Raw genomic sequence first — 15321 nt, 5'->3', positions numbered from 1 at the left:
AAACCCTCCAGGAGACTGGAACTAGGTCCCTGGAGAGATCAGTGAATGGATTGATATTCTGCTATTATTAAGAAGAGACTATGTTATTGATATTTGGATTTATGAAATAGCCAGGACTGGACTTAAAATGGACTCCATCTGGGAATTTGACACCTGTCACATCCGGTTTTATTATCTGCTGCTTTCCCACGGGATTTGAGAGCAAGGACGATGGCAGTCTCAACATCAGTACAGGACTTACAGTACCAAAAGATTTATTTGGAACTTTTATACATCAAGGGACAGCTGGTCAAGAACAATGAACAAGTGTGACAAATTAACAACAGACTTGAGGACACGAAGGGAGATATGGACAAGGATTCTGGAAGAGAACTGACCTGCGCAGACAACACGGAGGAAGAAATAAAAATGATAGACATTAATGATAATTTAGAAGAACTTCAAAATTGCAAAGAAGAGAGGGAAGAAGACTGTCAAAAAGCCCCACAAGTGGGAGATGTGGGACAAGTTTTGGACTTAAAAAAAGAACTCTCCAACGGAGAACCAGGGGGGGTCTCTGCACACCCAGTGAGAGAGGGTGTGCAGGGAAGGCTCTGGGTTGAGGGGAAGGAAGAAGGGGGGTGTTGGGAAACAGCAAGGAAAGTGTGGAGACAGCAGAGTGGCTTTAAAAAATATTGCTGGAAGTTTTTGGAAAGGGTGGGAGTGGGATAAAATGTTTAATCATGTAAATTTAGGCTGGTCTGATTGGAAATGTCCGACACTGGTATGAAATATGGAATTTGCTGAGGTATCTAGGGAATCTGGGTCCAGGGGAAGGGGGGGGGGAAGAATGAAGTATTAAAATGCAGTTTCATTGTTGGTAAAAATTCTAAGTTGGGGAGATATATTAGAATATGAGTATTTAAAAATTGAGTTTATAGATATAATTAAATGGTGATAATGAATGAGGAAATGTTAATTAATTAAAAATTATCTGGTATAAGGTGAAAACTGCTCTACGAGGAAGTAAATTAGGGAATCAAAGAGGGGGGAACCGGGGAAGTCTCAATGTTATGAGAATGATATAAGATTATTAGATTGATTTTTTTTTCTCTTTATTGCTGTTATATTTTCCTTTTTTCCTTTTTTGGGGGGGTAGGGGGATCTTTTTCTTTTTCTTTTTTTGTATGCTGAATTTGTATTTTGTGTTATTTTTTTAATATGTAAAATGAATAAATATCATTTTTTTAAAAAAAAAAAGAATTATGGTGCTGGAGGAGACTCTTGAGAGTCCCATGGACTGCAAGAAGATCTAACCTCTCCATTCTGAAGGAAATCAGCCCTGAGTGCTCACTGGAAGGACAGATTGTGAAGCTGAGGCTCCAATACTTTGGCCACCTCATGAGAAGAGAAGACTCCCTAAAAAAGACCCTGATGTTGGGAAAGATTGAGGGCACTAGGAGAAGGGGACGACAGAGGACGAGATGGTTGGACAGAGTTCTTGAAGCTACGAACATGAGTTTGACCAAACTGCGGGAGGCAGTGGAAGACAGGAGTGCCTGGCATGCTCTGGTCCATGGGGTCACGAAGAGTCGGACACGACTAAACGACTAAACAACAACAACAAATGTATGTGAAAGATGAAGAAAGTGATATTTAGGATGGGCTTCTTTTCTGAAGTCTTGGGAAATTATGGGCTACAGAAAGCTCAGATATTTTTGCTCTCCAGAGTTTTGTAGGTTTGTGTCTATGTTATCCAAGAGCTGCAGCTACCAGTCAAGTCCTCTATTATTCAGCTGCCCTTCAAATCATGGAATCACCACAACTTCACACTTGTACACGTTAATCATCTCCAGATAATAGGAGTAGTTACAGGTAGGTAGCCGTGTTGGTCTGACGTAGTCGAAATAAATTTTTTTCTTTCTGTAGCACCTTAGAGACCAACTAAGTTTGTCATTGGTATGAGCTTTCGTGTGCATGAAGGTATCTGAAGAAGTGTGCATGCACACGAAAGCTCATACCAATGACAAACTTGGTTGGTCTCTAAGGTGCTGCTTACTGCATTGCTAATGGCTGACTGTGATTGTGTGGAATAACATATTAATTCTCCTGCTACTAAGAACTCTCCTGGAAAGGTCTCCCAAATATTTTGTAGCGTTGGGGGTTGGTAGTTAGCAAGGGGGCTCATCTCGAAGCTACCAAGATGAGTCTGACCTAACTGCGGGAGGCAGTGGAAGACAGGAGTGCCTGGCGTGCTCTGGCCCAGAGTCGGACACGGCTAAACGACTAAACAACAACAAGAAGTTGGCAAGGATCCACATTCCTCTTCTTTTCTTAATTTCTGATTTGATTGGAATCTACTAGCTGCTGGCATTTTAGCCAATTCAATTAATTCACAAAGCTTGTATTGCCACTCTGCTACTGATGGAATCTTATCCCCTTTCCAAATTTTAGCTCTTAGTAGCATATAAAAACACTTTTTTATTTTCACTAGGGATGTCCTTTGAAACTAAGCCTAATAGAAACGCTTCTGGTTTTTCCTCAAATGATGTTTTAAGCATCTTTTTTAATATTGAATATTGCTCCAGAATTTTTTTCCCCCACATCCCCACCACACATGATACATTGTTCCCTCTACCTCACGACATCTCCAACACTTACTTGATTTTAATTTGTATACTTTGGCTAGTCTGATGGGAGTCATATACCACCTGTACATCATCTTCAGCTGGTTTTCTCTAATTGTGTAACAGGCAGTAAACTTAATATCTTGCTTCCACATTAAGTTTTAACACAAATCCCATCTATTACCTGAAACTGGCATGGTTCCTGTGGGTGTTGGTGTAGACCAAAAAGTCTGCGGCGTGGTCTTGGCATTTATATCGATGGTTGATGCTTTCGATTCAGTGATAAGCTTTGTATTGGTAAAAGGAAGAACAGATACTGTTTCAGAAGCCTGTTGTGTCGCCCCATCGTATCTAGAAGTTGAGGAAACTTGGGTAGGTTTGGAGGTGGGCACAGTCCAGGTGCTTTTGGGAGCTGTCTCAGCATACTGAGAAGTTGGCATGTACCATGTGGGTTGAGTTGGGACGCCCTGCGGGGTAGCTCCATCGGGTCGAGTGGTGGATGCAATCAACTCCTGTTGATGTGTTGTTCCATCTCTGCCAGAGGTTGGTATTTTCACATAAGAGTTAGAAGGAACAGCTGTTGATGCCGTTGGTTCTGCTTTGGGTGTGGCTTCATCAGACCTGGAAGGAGACACTGTCCATTTGGTTTTATAATACTATAATAATAATAATAATAATAATAATAATAATAATAATAATAATAATAATATATTATTTATACCCCACCCATCTGGCTGGGTTTCCCTAGCCACTCTGGGTGGCTCCCAATCAAATATCAAAAACAGCATTAAACATTAAAGACTCCCCTAAACAGGGCTGCCTTCAGATGTCTTTTAAAAGTAGGATAGTTGCTTGTTTCCTTGACTTCTGGTGGGAGGGCGTTCCACAGGGCAGGAGCCACTACCGAGAAGGCCCTCTGCCTGGTTCCCTGTAACCTCACTTCTCGCAGGGAGGGAACCGCCAGAAGGCCCTCGGCGCTGGATCTGAGTTTCCGGGTTGAATGATGGGGGTGGAGACGCTCCTTCAGGTATACAGGCCGAGGCCATTTAGGGCTTTAAAGGTCAGCACCAACACTTTGAATTGTGCTCGGAAACATACTGGGAGCCAATGTAGGTCTTTCAGGACCGGTGTTATGTGGTCTCGATGGCCACTCCCAGTCACCAGTCTAGCTGCCGCATTCTGGATTAGTTGGAGTTTCTGAGTCACCTTCAAAGGTAAGCCCCACGTAGAGCGCATTGCAGTAATCCAAGCGAGAGATAACTAGAGCATGCACTACTTTGGTGAGAGTGTCTGCGGGCAGGTAGGGTCTCAGCCTGCGTACCAGATGGAGCTGATAAACAGCTGCCCTGGACACAGAATTGACCTGTGCCTCCATGGACAGCTGTGAGCCCAAAATGACTCCCAGGCTGCACACCTGGTCCTTCAGGGGCACAGTTACCCCATTCAGGACCAAGGAGTCCTCCACACCAGCCCGTGAAGGAACAGTCCCAGAAGAGATCCATGGAAGACCATCGTCCAGAAGTGTGACTGCAGACTTACAGGTTGTTGCTAAAGAAGACAGAGGCACAGTTATAACCACATCAGAGTTGGCTGTTGGAGAAACCTCCGTTACTCAGGATTTCACGGAGTCTCAGGAGGTCCAATAGGAAATGTGGTAGAAGCTGTACTGGGGTCCTTGATAACTACAACTGTGGCTTCCAGGGTAGCATTTCCAGTGGGAATGAACATCTTGAAATATATTTCATCTCTGTCACTCTACAAAACCCACTCAAATCTGATGGCTTCAGCTGTTTCGGAAGGAAGGTTCAGAAATACGCCATATTCTGAATTGAATCTACCTGTCCTTGGGTGAAAATCTTGTACAAATTTTAATATATATATTGCTCTTTACATAATGCATTGAGGGAGCAATACTTGGGACATTTTTTTTTACCTATGCCAGCCAAGAGAAATACGTAACTTAGAAAACTGGGCATTTTAAAATTTGTGATAACTTATAAGAGGAGAATATTATCAGGAGAATTTTATTATTTATTATATACATTTTTGTTAGCTACCTTGGATGATTCAACAGCTTTGAGATGATGGTGATGATGATTTTACTACAATCAATTGGTAAATAATATATTTTGTGATATAAATAAAAAGTGGATATAAATTTAGCAAATAAATAATTGTAAGAAGACCCATCCAGGGTCCTGCTACCTCCCTGTAATGCAGGACTTGGGACTGGGCACACTGTCCTCCAGATGCTGCCGGACTCCAACTCCCATCAGCCCTGACCATTGGCCATGCTGGGTGCAGGGGCTGATGGGAGCTGGAGCCCAACACCTGCAGGGCCACAGGTTCCCTGTCCAGGGCCAGCTGCCCATGAGGCAAGATTTTAACCCGGATCACTCCATTCTATTCCCCACGTACCTGTAACTGAGGGGTCAGGGGCTTTGCTTGTCAGTGGTGGAGCTAAAGATGTATGGTTAAAGTCACGTGACCCTGTTGAAAAGAGGGAGAAATGCAGAGAGACGAAATTGAGGAATGCATAAATATGAATAAAGACAGGGCTCACCAATTTATATGGATGCCAACTCTTTGAAAATACCAAGATCTTGGATTTTGAGTAATTAATCACTAGGTTAATGAAAGAATGCTTTTAGATACCTCTGGAGCCCAACTCTGGTGCAGGAGAGGAGGACATTGTCATTGGCATATAAAAGTATGGGGACTGCCTTCCTAGGAGGGCAGCCATTCGCAACAGGTAGATGTTTCATATCATTCAAAAATAGATTCAATAGGTGTGGGGCAAGAATACAGCCTTGTTTGACTCCTTTAGTAGTTGTAAAGGGAGGTGATAAGTGGCCGTCCAGGGAGATCTTCACCTGACACAGTGTTTGTATGCATATTTTTATCAAGGAAAATATTCTTATCAAGAAAAAGTTGGGGTTCTAGCCCAATGGCATTCAATTTCTCCCATGGCAGCCCTCTGGGTATCCAGTCAAAAGCACTTTTCAGATCAATAAAGGCCACATATCACTTTCCCATTTCAGATTTCGGATTTGCTAGAAAGGCAAGTGAGAGACAGTGATCAATAGCTGATTTCCATTTTGTAAATCCGATCTGTTCAGGGCCAATAATTCTATTCGTTTTAATCCAATCCAATAGATAGCGCTCCAAATGTTTAGAGTAGAGTTTATAGTGGACAGGAGACTAATAGGGCGATAATTACACGGCTGCTCAAGGTCGCCTTTTTTTTTACAAATTGGGATAATTACAGAAGTTAATCACATTTTTTGTATAATTCCATATTGGTCTACAAGAGCGAAAAGGTTAGCAAGTGATGATGCCCCCAATCTGCACACTTCTTCAGAATCTCAGCAGAAATCCCATCAGAGCCAGGGGCCCTACCGGGTTTTAGTTCTGCAATAAGTTCCATAATTTCGTCTGAGTTTATCAGGGCCCAGTTTGGTAAATTAGAGAGGTTCGACTTTCCCGGGACCTGTGCTCCCTTTTCCATTTTTTATCTCCTTGATCACTTGGGACTTAAATTCCTTTCATTTTAAGCCCATTGTTTCTTCTGTGTTGCACAATTTAAGTCATGTTAAACAGCTTCTCAATAAATCTAGCCTATCCAATATTTCTATTTGGGCCCTGGTTGGCAATGTCCAAAATTGACGCATTAAGGCTTTCTCCTCTAAAGCAAAATTTTCTATCCGCTTGATAGCAGAGTATCATGGGTCGTGTGTAAGTGGCATCTTCCATTCTGGTTTTGGTGTCTCTTGGGCAAGGATTCTTGGGTCCAATTCAAATCTGTAAGATTTTCATTGCTGTTTGGTTTCGGAGAATCTTTATATTTGCACTCGAGAGCCATATCACCAAGAAGAGAGGCTACTGGTGGTGCCTGGTTTTTGAAAAATCTTATGATTTCTAGCCGGTCCTTTATGTAAATACTCCCTGATTTTATAAATAAAGTTGGCTGGATCAGGGTACTTAGCAGAGGTCTTTAAAGCTAAATCTAAAGTTTCCTGATTTATTCAGTGGTGGCTATCTAGTCTTTTATATATCGTATGTGTTTGGATTATGAATGTATTTGGATGACTTTGTATGAGTTTACTGTTTTAACACAGGACGAGATGGTTGGACAGTGTTCTCGAAGCCGCCAACATGAGTCTGACCGAACTGCGGGAGGCAGTGGAAGACAGGGGTGCCTGGCATGCTCTGGTCCATGGGGTCACGAAGAGTCGGACACAACTAAACGACTAAACAACAACAACTTATGCCAATAAAGGCTAGTAGAAAGGATTCAGAAATGAGGAAGTCTGGGGGTTGCAATGAACCTTCTGGTCTTGTTTCAGAGGAGGAATGCACATGAGCCCATCTACAATCCTGGGTGAATTATATGGTCCAGTCCTCCTTGGACTGCCCACTTTAGCAAGCTGGTGAGGTGGGGGGGGGGGATGTCATGTGACTGAATGATCCACCATCTATGAAAAACACACAGGAATAACAAAACATGGACCTGTCTAGTACGAGTGAACAGTGCTACAAGACTTCTGTTTTTTATTTATTCCTTGAAAAGACTAGCATGGGAGGGCTAAAGCAGATACTGTATGGCATTTTAAATTGGATGGCTTTTTTTGTTTCTTAAATGTAAACTGCATCACCAGGGGAAAGGGGTAAGCCTTTCCTTCTTCTGCTGCTGGAGTTCTGAAGAAAAGTCCTTCCTCTGGTCACCGTATTTTTCCGTGTATAAGACACACCCATGTGTAAGATGACCCCTATTTTTTGAGCCCCAAATTGATAAATAAATAATTGCAGCATTCTGTGTATAAGATGACCCCCAATTCTAAATTGGGGGGGGATATAGCCTTATACACGGGAAAATACAGTATTTGGAGCCACTGTGGAATTTCATTCTAATGCAAATACTAGTTTCCTTTAGAGCCAGTGTGGTGTAGTGGTTAAGAGCGGTAAGACTCCTAATCTGGGGAGCCGGGTTCTTGTCTCCGCTCCTCCACATGCAGCTGCTGGGTGACCTTGGGCTAGTCACACTTCTTTGAAGTCTCTCAGCCCCACTCACCTCACAGGGTGTCTGTTGTGGGGGAGGAGGGAAAGGGAGAATGTTAGCCACTCTGAGACTCCTTCGGGTAGTGATAAAGCGGGATATCAAATCCAAACTCTTCTTAAAATGTGTTAATTTTTTTTAAAAAATGGGGAAACACTGAGGGCCAAACAAACAGGTTGGGCTGCTAATCTTCTACCTTAGCTTTCGGTGGACAGGGAGTTGTCGAGATGGAATAAAATCCCACAGCTTGAACCCACTACAAGCCCCCGAGGGCCATTTCCCATGATGCTCATGAATGGGCAGAGCTGCTTTTCAGTGAACAGCATCAGGACCTTGGAGAGGCTCTTATCTGCTGGCCAGTCCTGCGCTCCAATAAACTCAACCACCTGCTTGTTGTTCTCCTGCTTTGGTCCTTATTCCCCATTATCTGTTCCGGGTACTATCAGCTTTTCATAAATTTCAGGTTGTCAAAAACAGTCGTAAAAGGCAAAGGAGGAAATTTATAGCTTGTGCAAGAGTTCCCACACGCCATGGCAGATATTTCGCACAACAGATTAATAAATAAAGCTTTACCGCCCTGTCTCCAACCAGGCTCTCAAAAGCTTAGTCAGAGAACTTGTCCACACTGGAGTTAGGTGGGTTTGCACTGGCCTGTCTCCCCATTGACGTAGTGACATACACCCCACCCTAGTGTCGTCTCAAGGCTCGTCCCTCTACCCTGCTTGAATTAGGGTTTTGAAAAAATCCTGGCCATTTTGGGCTTCCCAAGGATTACTCCCCCCCCTCCCCGCCCATAAAGTTGTGATTCCTGCATTGCAGAAAGTTGGACTAGAGGATGTTTGTGATTCCATACAATTCTATGATTCTGTGATATGATTCTGAAGGGTGGAAGATCTGGGACAGCGCTGGGATGGGAAGGGCATCACGTGGATTCCTCTACACCATGCATCCCCAAACTTCGGCCCTCCAGATGTTTTGGACTACAATTCCCATCATCCCTGACCACTGGTCCTGTTAGCTAGGGATCATGGGAGTTGTAGGCCAAAACATCTGGAGGGCCGCAGTTTGGGGATGCCTGCTCTACACTGATGGGGAGGCAGGCTGGTGTGGATCCACCTTCTGCTCCAGCACAGACAAACCCCTAGATAACAAAGCATTTGGTTGCATCATGCAACCAGCCATCCTAGGATGGGGAACAAGAGGGCAAAGCAGGCTGTCTATGCTTGAGAGTTTGGGCTGATGCTGGAAGCTGGAGAGACAAAGGATTGTCTTGCTCTGTGTGCTGGACCCAAAGCTGTGGCTTGAGGATCTCCCTGGGAATCTAATGGGAAACAAGATCCGCTGCAGGATTAATGCTGTGAGCCATTCCATCCCATGTTCAGGTTGTAAAGGTAAAGGGACCCCTGACCATTAGGTTTAGGGAGGCTTTTAATGTTTAATAAATTATTGCATTTTATTTTTCAGTTGGAAGCCACCCAGAGTGGCTGGGGAAACCCAGCCAGATGGGCGGGGTATAAATAATATATTATTATTATTATTATTATTATTATTATTATTATTATTATTATCATTTATTATTATTAAGTCCAGTCGCGGATGACTCTGGGGTTGCGGTGCTCATCTTGCTTTACTGGCCGAGGGAGCTGGCGTTTGTCCACAGACAGCTTCCTGGTCATGTGGCCAGCATGACTAAGCTGCTTCTGGCGAAACCAGAGCAGTGCACGGAAACACCGTTTACCTTCCCGCTGGAGTGGTACCTATTTACCTACTTACACTTTGACGTGTCAGGAGCTGGGGCCGAGCAACGGGAGCTCACCCTATACATATGTGCAAATCAAACTATATATCCTAAAGTCTGACCCCTGTGTTTTCCTCCCTCGGGGTTTTGATTTATGGACTACTTAAAATGAGGCTGCATTTTAAATTTTAGTATTGTATTTTAATCTGTATTTTAATTGTTTTCTTTTCTTTTATGTCTTATTGTAATTTTATTATGTCTTATTGTAATTTTATTAGTGTTAGCCGCCCTGAGCCCGGTTTTGACTGGGGAGGGCGGGGTTTAAATAAAATATTATTATTATTATTATTATTATTATTATTATTATTATTATTATTAAAGGCACCACAGTCTCTACCAGCCTTCATGCTGAGGAAACTGAAACCCGGGTGAGCACAGGCAGCCCTGGGGGTCTCCTGAGTTTGGGGTGTGTGTGTGAAAACGTATTGTTCAAAATGATGGGAGCGAGCAAGATGGAGGAGGCTCCTGCGAAGACTCTGTTGGCATGATACTCACCGCAATCTTGGTGATGGTCGGACTCAAGTGTTGCGCCGTTCAAGGACCAGTAATCGCCTTCCCAGCTAATGACATCTCCAGAAAAGCACTTCTTCATTTGCTGCTCCTCTATCACGGAACTCCACATTTGGAAGTAGTGCAAGGTTCCCACGAAGCGGAAGGGCGAAGCCTGCTTCTTGTGGAGGCACCCAATCCTGAAAGTCCCATTAGGCTTCAGGTGCTTGCGCTTGAGCAGAGGGAGATCTTCGCTCTTCATCCTGCCCCCGTCATGGAAGACCTCGAGCAAGCTCTTGTACCCGTCCCACACACAGCACATCTGGCGCATCTTGGGGGCCACGACATCTTTCCCCAAATCAACCAGGGTGCCGAAAAGGGACATTTGCAGGGTATCGTTACTGGCAAACAAAGCCAGCTCCGCATCTTTGGGGTCCCTGGAGGAACTGCTGATGTCATAAGAAAAGGCCGCCCAAGTACCCACACTTCTATTAGTCTTGCTCAGATAGATGCACACGGTAAAGATGTGCAAGTCGTGGGCAATGCGGCCGGCCAAGGAAGGGTATTTCTCTGTCTGTCCAGACAGGACCAGTTGCTTCCCTTTCAGGGAAGCAGTTTCTGTTCGTGACATGGGTAGCAAGAGAAATAAGAGAAGAGAGTGAGGACATTTTTCAATCAATCCGTCAGCTGCATAGCCTAGCCTTCCCTAAGCCGGTGCCCTGAATGTGTCGATCTGAATCCTGCACCAGCCCCAGTGAACACAGCCACAATCTGTTTGGATGTTTTTAAGATTAAGCACTATACAAATCCTTTTAAATAAAATATGTAGACTATCTGGAGCACACCTGGCCGTGTTCTGGGGCAGCCAGTGATTTTCTACAGAGATCCACGACTGCTGAAATATAAAGCATAACTATAGAAAAATAAGAAAAAGTTGCACAATGCAAAGATAAAGGTAAAGGGACCCCTGACCGTTAGGTCCAGTCATGGACAACTCTAGGGTTGTGGCACTCATCTCACTTTAGTGGCCGAGGGAGCCAGCGTACAGTCACGGATGACTCTGGGGTTGCAGTGCTCATCTTGTTTTACTGACCGAGGGAGCCGGCGTTTGTCCACAGACAGCTTCCGGGTCATGTGGCCAGCATGACAAAGCCGCTTCTGGCGAACCAGAGCAGCGCACGGAAACACCGTTTACCTTCCCGCCGGAGCAGTACCTATTTATCTACTTGTACTTTGATGTGCTTTTGAACTGCTAGGTTGGCAGGAGCTGGAACAGAGCAACGGGAGCTCACCCTGTTGCGGGGATTCGAACCACCAACCTTCTGATCGGCAAGCTCTAGGCTCAGTGGTCTAGGCTCAGTGGTCTAGGCTCTAGGCCACAGCACCATCCGCATCCCTAAAGTGCAAAAAAAAAAAGTACTTTCACATAAACTCTGAACTGGAGGTGATGGATCAGGTGGCTCAATGAACAGAGGAGAGCGCAAAATATGGTCTGAAGCTCAACATCAAAAAAACCAAGATCATGGCCACTGGTCCCATCACCTCCTGGCAAATAGAAGGGGAAGAAATGGAGGCAGTGAGAGATTTGACTTTCTTGGGCTCCTTGATCACTGCAGATGGTGACGGAAGTCATGAAATTAAAAGACGCCTGCTTCTTGGGAGAAAAGCAATGACAAACCTAGACAGCATCTTAAAAAGCAGAGACATCACCTTGCCTACAAAGGTCCGTATAGTTAAAGCTATGGTTTTCCCAGTAGTGATGTATGGAAGTGAGAGCTGGACCATAAAGATGGCTGATCGCCGAAGAATTGATGCTTTTGAATTATGGTGCTGGAGGAGATTCTTGAGAGTCCCATGGACTGCAAGAAGATCAAACCTATCCATTCTTAAGGAAATCAGCCCTGAGTGCTCACTGGAAGGACAGATCGTGAAGCTGAGGCTCCAATACTTTGGCCACCTCATGAGAAGAGAAGAATCCTTGGAAAAGACCTTGATGTTGGGAAAGATGGAGGGCACTAGGAGAAGGGGACGACAAAGGACGAGATGGTTGGACAGTGTTCTCGAAGCTACGAACATGAGTTTGACCAAACTGCGGGAGGCAGTGGAAGACAGGAGTGCCTGGCGTGCTCTAGTCCATGGGGTCACGAAGAGTCGGACACGACTAAACGACTAAACAACAACAACAGGAGCAGCCATGAAAGGCAAATTACATGGAAAGGAACTGAAAATAAAACCGCCACTTTCATAATGCTATTTTACAGATCTATGATGTGACCCCTTTTGGAATATATTGTGTACTGTGTTCTGCTTGCCTCATCTCAAAAAGGGTCTTGTGAACTTGGAAAAGGTCCAGTAAAGGGCACCCCCCAAAATGAGCAAGAGGAAACTGTGACCCTTTTATGGGAACCGCCCTGAGACCTCTGGGTATAGGGCGGTATATAAATCCTATAAAAAAATATTTAAAAAATCATTCCTCCCCAAAGTCCTTCTTCATGCAGCACAGAGTTAAATGATGGAACTCCCTTCCCCAGGAGGTAGCGATGGTCAACAACTTGGATGGCTTTAAAAGGGTGTTGGACAAATTCATGGAGTAGATTCAGGCCCTCCATGGCTTCCTCCTAGGATGGCTCTGGTCTGCCTCTACATTCAGGGCAGCTGGAAGCCACTGGAGGGAGAAAGCTTGGAACTGCTTAAGAAGAGCCCTGTGGCCCATCTAATCCAGGATCCCCTTTTCATCATTATTAATCACTACTATTACTATTCATTTGTTCATTTCCCACGCAACACCCTAATGTCACAGGGCAGGTTACAACCACAGAGCCTAGGGCTTGCCAATCAGAAGGTCGGCGGTTTGAATCCCCGCGACGGGGTGAGCTCCCGTGGCTCGGTCCCAGCTCCTGCCAACCTAGCAGTTCGAAAGCATGTCAAAGTGCAAGTAGATAAATAGGGACCGCTACAGCGGGAAGGTAAACGGTGTTTCCATGTGCTGCTCTGATTTGCCAGAAGCGGCTTTGTCATGCTGGCCACATGACCTGGAAGCTGTATGCCGGCTCGCTTGGCCAATAAAGCGAGATGAGCGCCGCAACCCCAGAGTCGGTCACGACTGGACCTAATGATCAGGGGTTCCTTTACCTTTACTGACCTTAACTCACCCTGACCCATTAAATGGGTCTGATGTCACATCTAGATTCAAATGTTCCACAGCCTGTGGTCTAGTCCTTAAGGGCTGCAACACTTCACATGGCAAGTGTAAGGGAGACATTGGATGTAATTAGGTACAATATGAATCCCACTGAAATGTGCCTTGTATTGCCTCCCTCTTCCTGCTAAAGTCCCCTGCAGCAGCAGCAGCCCAGAAAAGATGACCCCCAGGGTCAAGGGACACCCAAGAAAGGGATGGGATGGGATACTGGAAGCTGCAAAGTGGAAGAGTGGGGAAACACACACACACACACACACACACACACACACACACACACACATTCTGCTTTGCACAAGAAGAAGAGATCAGACCATGCATTTGTTTGTTTCTTTAAATATTGCAAATGGCCCTTCAGGTCGGAGCTTTGGAAAAACCCAGCATGCCACAGAAAGAGCAGGTGACGAGCAAACTGACTTTTGGGTCAATGTCTTGAATGGTGGGGATGAACCACAGGTCACTGGGGGCCTGGCTAGGCAACGGGCCCTTGCAAGCGTGCCTACTCCTGAATTTGTAGGCAAATGAACAGGAGCACTGGGGAAACCTTTACCTGAGAGAAGGAACAAGCCCACAAGAATGACGACCAGGCTGCAGAGGGTCTTGTCTGAAGAACTTCCAGCTAAACTCCCCATTCGCCCTCTCATCATCTAGACACGCTTTGAAAGGCAGAAGGGAATCCCACGAGGCACTTTCTGGATAGTGAGGGATACACACAAGAAGAAGAGGTGACGCTTGCTTGATTCTGGATCAAACCAAAGCTCCCTTGGAGAAACTGGATTTTTTGTGCATGCTAAGGGGATACACCCATTTCACACTTCTAGAACCGAAACACAGCTAACCTTCAAAACTCAAACTTCTACAAATTTTTGTAATGCACCTCTTCAGCCAAACTGTATGTACAGAAATGCATATATTTGGGGGAAATGTGGATTAGAAATGTGGACTAATTAAGGAATGCGGTACTACGTGAGATCGTTGCTCCTCGACCTCCAGAGCATGGGAAGTAACCTAAAGATTTATAATTTGGCATAAAATTTGGACTGTTTGATTGTATTATAATTTGGAATGTTTTTAATGTGGTTTTTATTGTATTGTTAAAATGGAAAACTTTATTAAAAATAAAGAAATGCATAGTCTATATGGAGTTAAATGGAGTCTAAGGCTATTAGGGTTAGAACATAAGGTCAATGGCAGCCTTGCATTTTAATATCCTCCTTATCCAAGTTCTTGCACATTTTTAATTCGCTTGTTCATTGATTTGTATCTAAATGAATTCATTACAAGACATTTCGCAAAGATTCAAAAATAAGACCACTTACCTGACAGGGAAGCCGCTAAAAAGATTTGCAGTGATATTTTGCCAGCTCTAGTCCCTTCTGCAGGCCCTACAAATGAGCTTCTTGCCAATTGTGTGGTGTTTTGTTTTTTTGCAGAAGGACAATTTCAATGCCGCACAAGTGTTGCAAATGGGACTCTCCCTGCCAGTGTGAAGAAGGACTTCCCCTTATAGGCTGGCAGGAGATCACTCTGCTTTTTAACTATGGGCTCATTTCCTCCCCCCTTTTTATGGGTAGCAGTTATCTGTTATCTACTGAGATTTTAAGGATAAGAATTACCGTATTTTTCCGTGTACAAGACTTGGGTTTTTTTACCAAACTGGTTTAAAATAGGGGCTCATCTTATACATGGGTAGTGCTGAGGGGTGTTTTCTTAATTTGGAGTCCCCCAAAATAGGGGTCGTCTTATACACGGAAAAATGCAATAATTCTGTGTGAAGTTGACCTGCAATCAACTCCATAATAATAATAATAATAATAATAATAATAATAATAATAATAATAATAATATAATTTATTATTCATACCCCGTCCATCTGGCTGGGTTTCCCCAGCCACTCTGGGCGGCTTCCAACAGAAGTATTAAAATACAATAATTTATTAAACATTAAAAGCTTCCCTAAACAGGGCTGCCTTCAGATGTCCTCTAAAAGTCTGATAGTTGTTTTTCTCTCTGACATCTGGTGGGAGGGTGTTCTACAGGGCGGGTGCCACTACCGAGAAGGCCCTCTGCCTGGTTCCCTGCAACATTTCTTCTCGCACCGAGGGAACCGCCAGTAGGCCCTCAGCGCTGGATCTCGGTGTCCGGGCAGAACAATGGGGGTGGAGACGCTCCT

The 15321-nt window shown here is 44.4% G+C and overlaps 1 protein-coding gene across 2 annotated transcripts in view; it reads right to left on the bottom strand.

The window, feature by feature from the left end:
• Positions 1 to 14667, bottom strand: part of LOC118081119 (adhesion G protein-coupled receptor G4-like) — a 53716-nt gene extending 39049 nt beyond the window's left edge. For both annotated transcript variants that reach the window (XM_035107315.3, XM_035107316.3), the window contains exons 1-5: positions 14468 to 14667; positions 13699 to 13840; positions 9956 to 10567; positions 5025 to 5096; positions 2791 to 3240 (exon numbers count right to left, since the gene is read on the bottom strand). In XM_035107315.3, coding sequence (XP_034963206.1) covers positions 2791 to 3240; positions 5025 to 5096; positions 9956 to 10567; positions 13699 to 13795 — 1231 coding nt within the window. In that variant the 5' untranslated portion in view covers positions 13796 to 13840; positions 14468 to 14667. The remainder of the gene's footprint in view (positions 1 to 2790; positions 3241 to 5024; positions 5097 to 9955; positions 10568 to 13698; positions 13841 to 14467) is intronic.
• Positions 14668 to 15321: the final 654 nt, after the last annotated feature.

Source organism: Zootoca vivipara, chromosome 2 (genome assembly GCF_965207765.1).
Source record: "Zootoca vivipara chromosome 2, rZooViv2.hap1.1, whole genome shotgun sequence".
In the NCBI taxonomy this organism is placed as follows: domain Eukaryota; kingdom Metazoa; phylum Chordata; class Lepidosauria; order Squamata; family Lacertidae; genus Zootoca; species Zootoca vivipara.
This window is presented reverse-complemented; position numbering and strand designations above follow the sequence as displayed.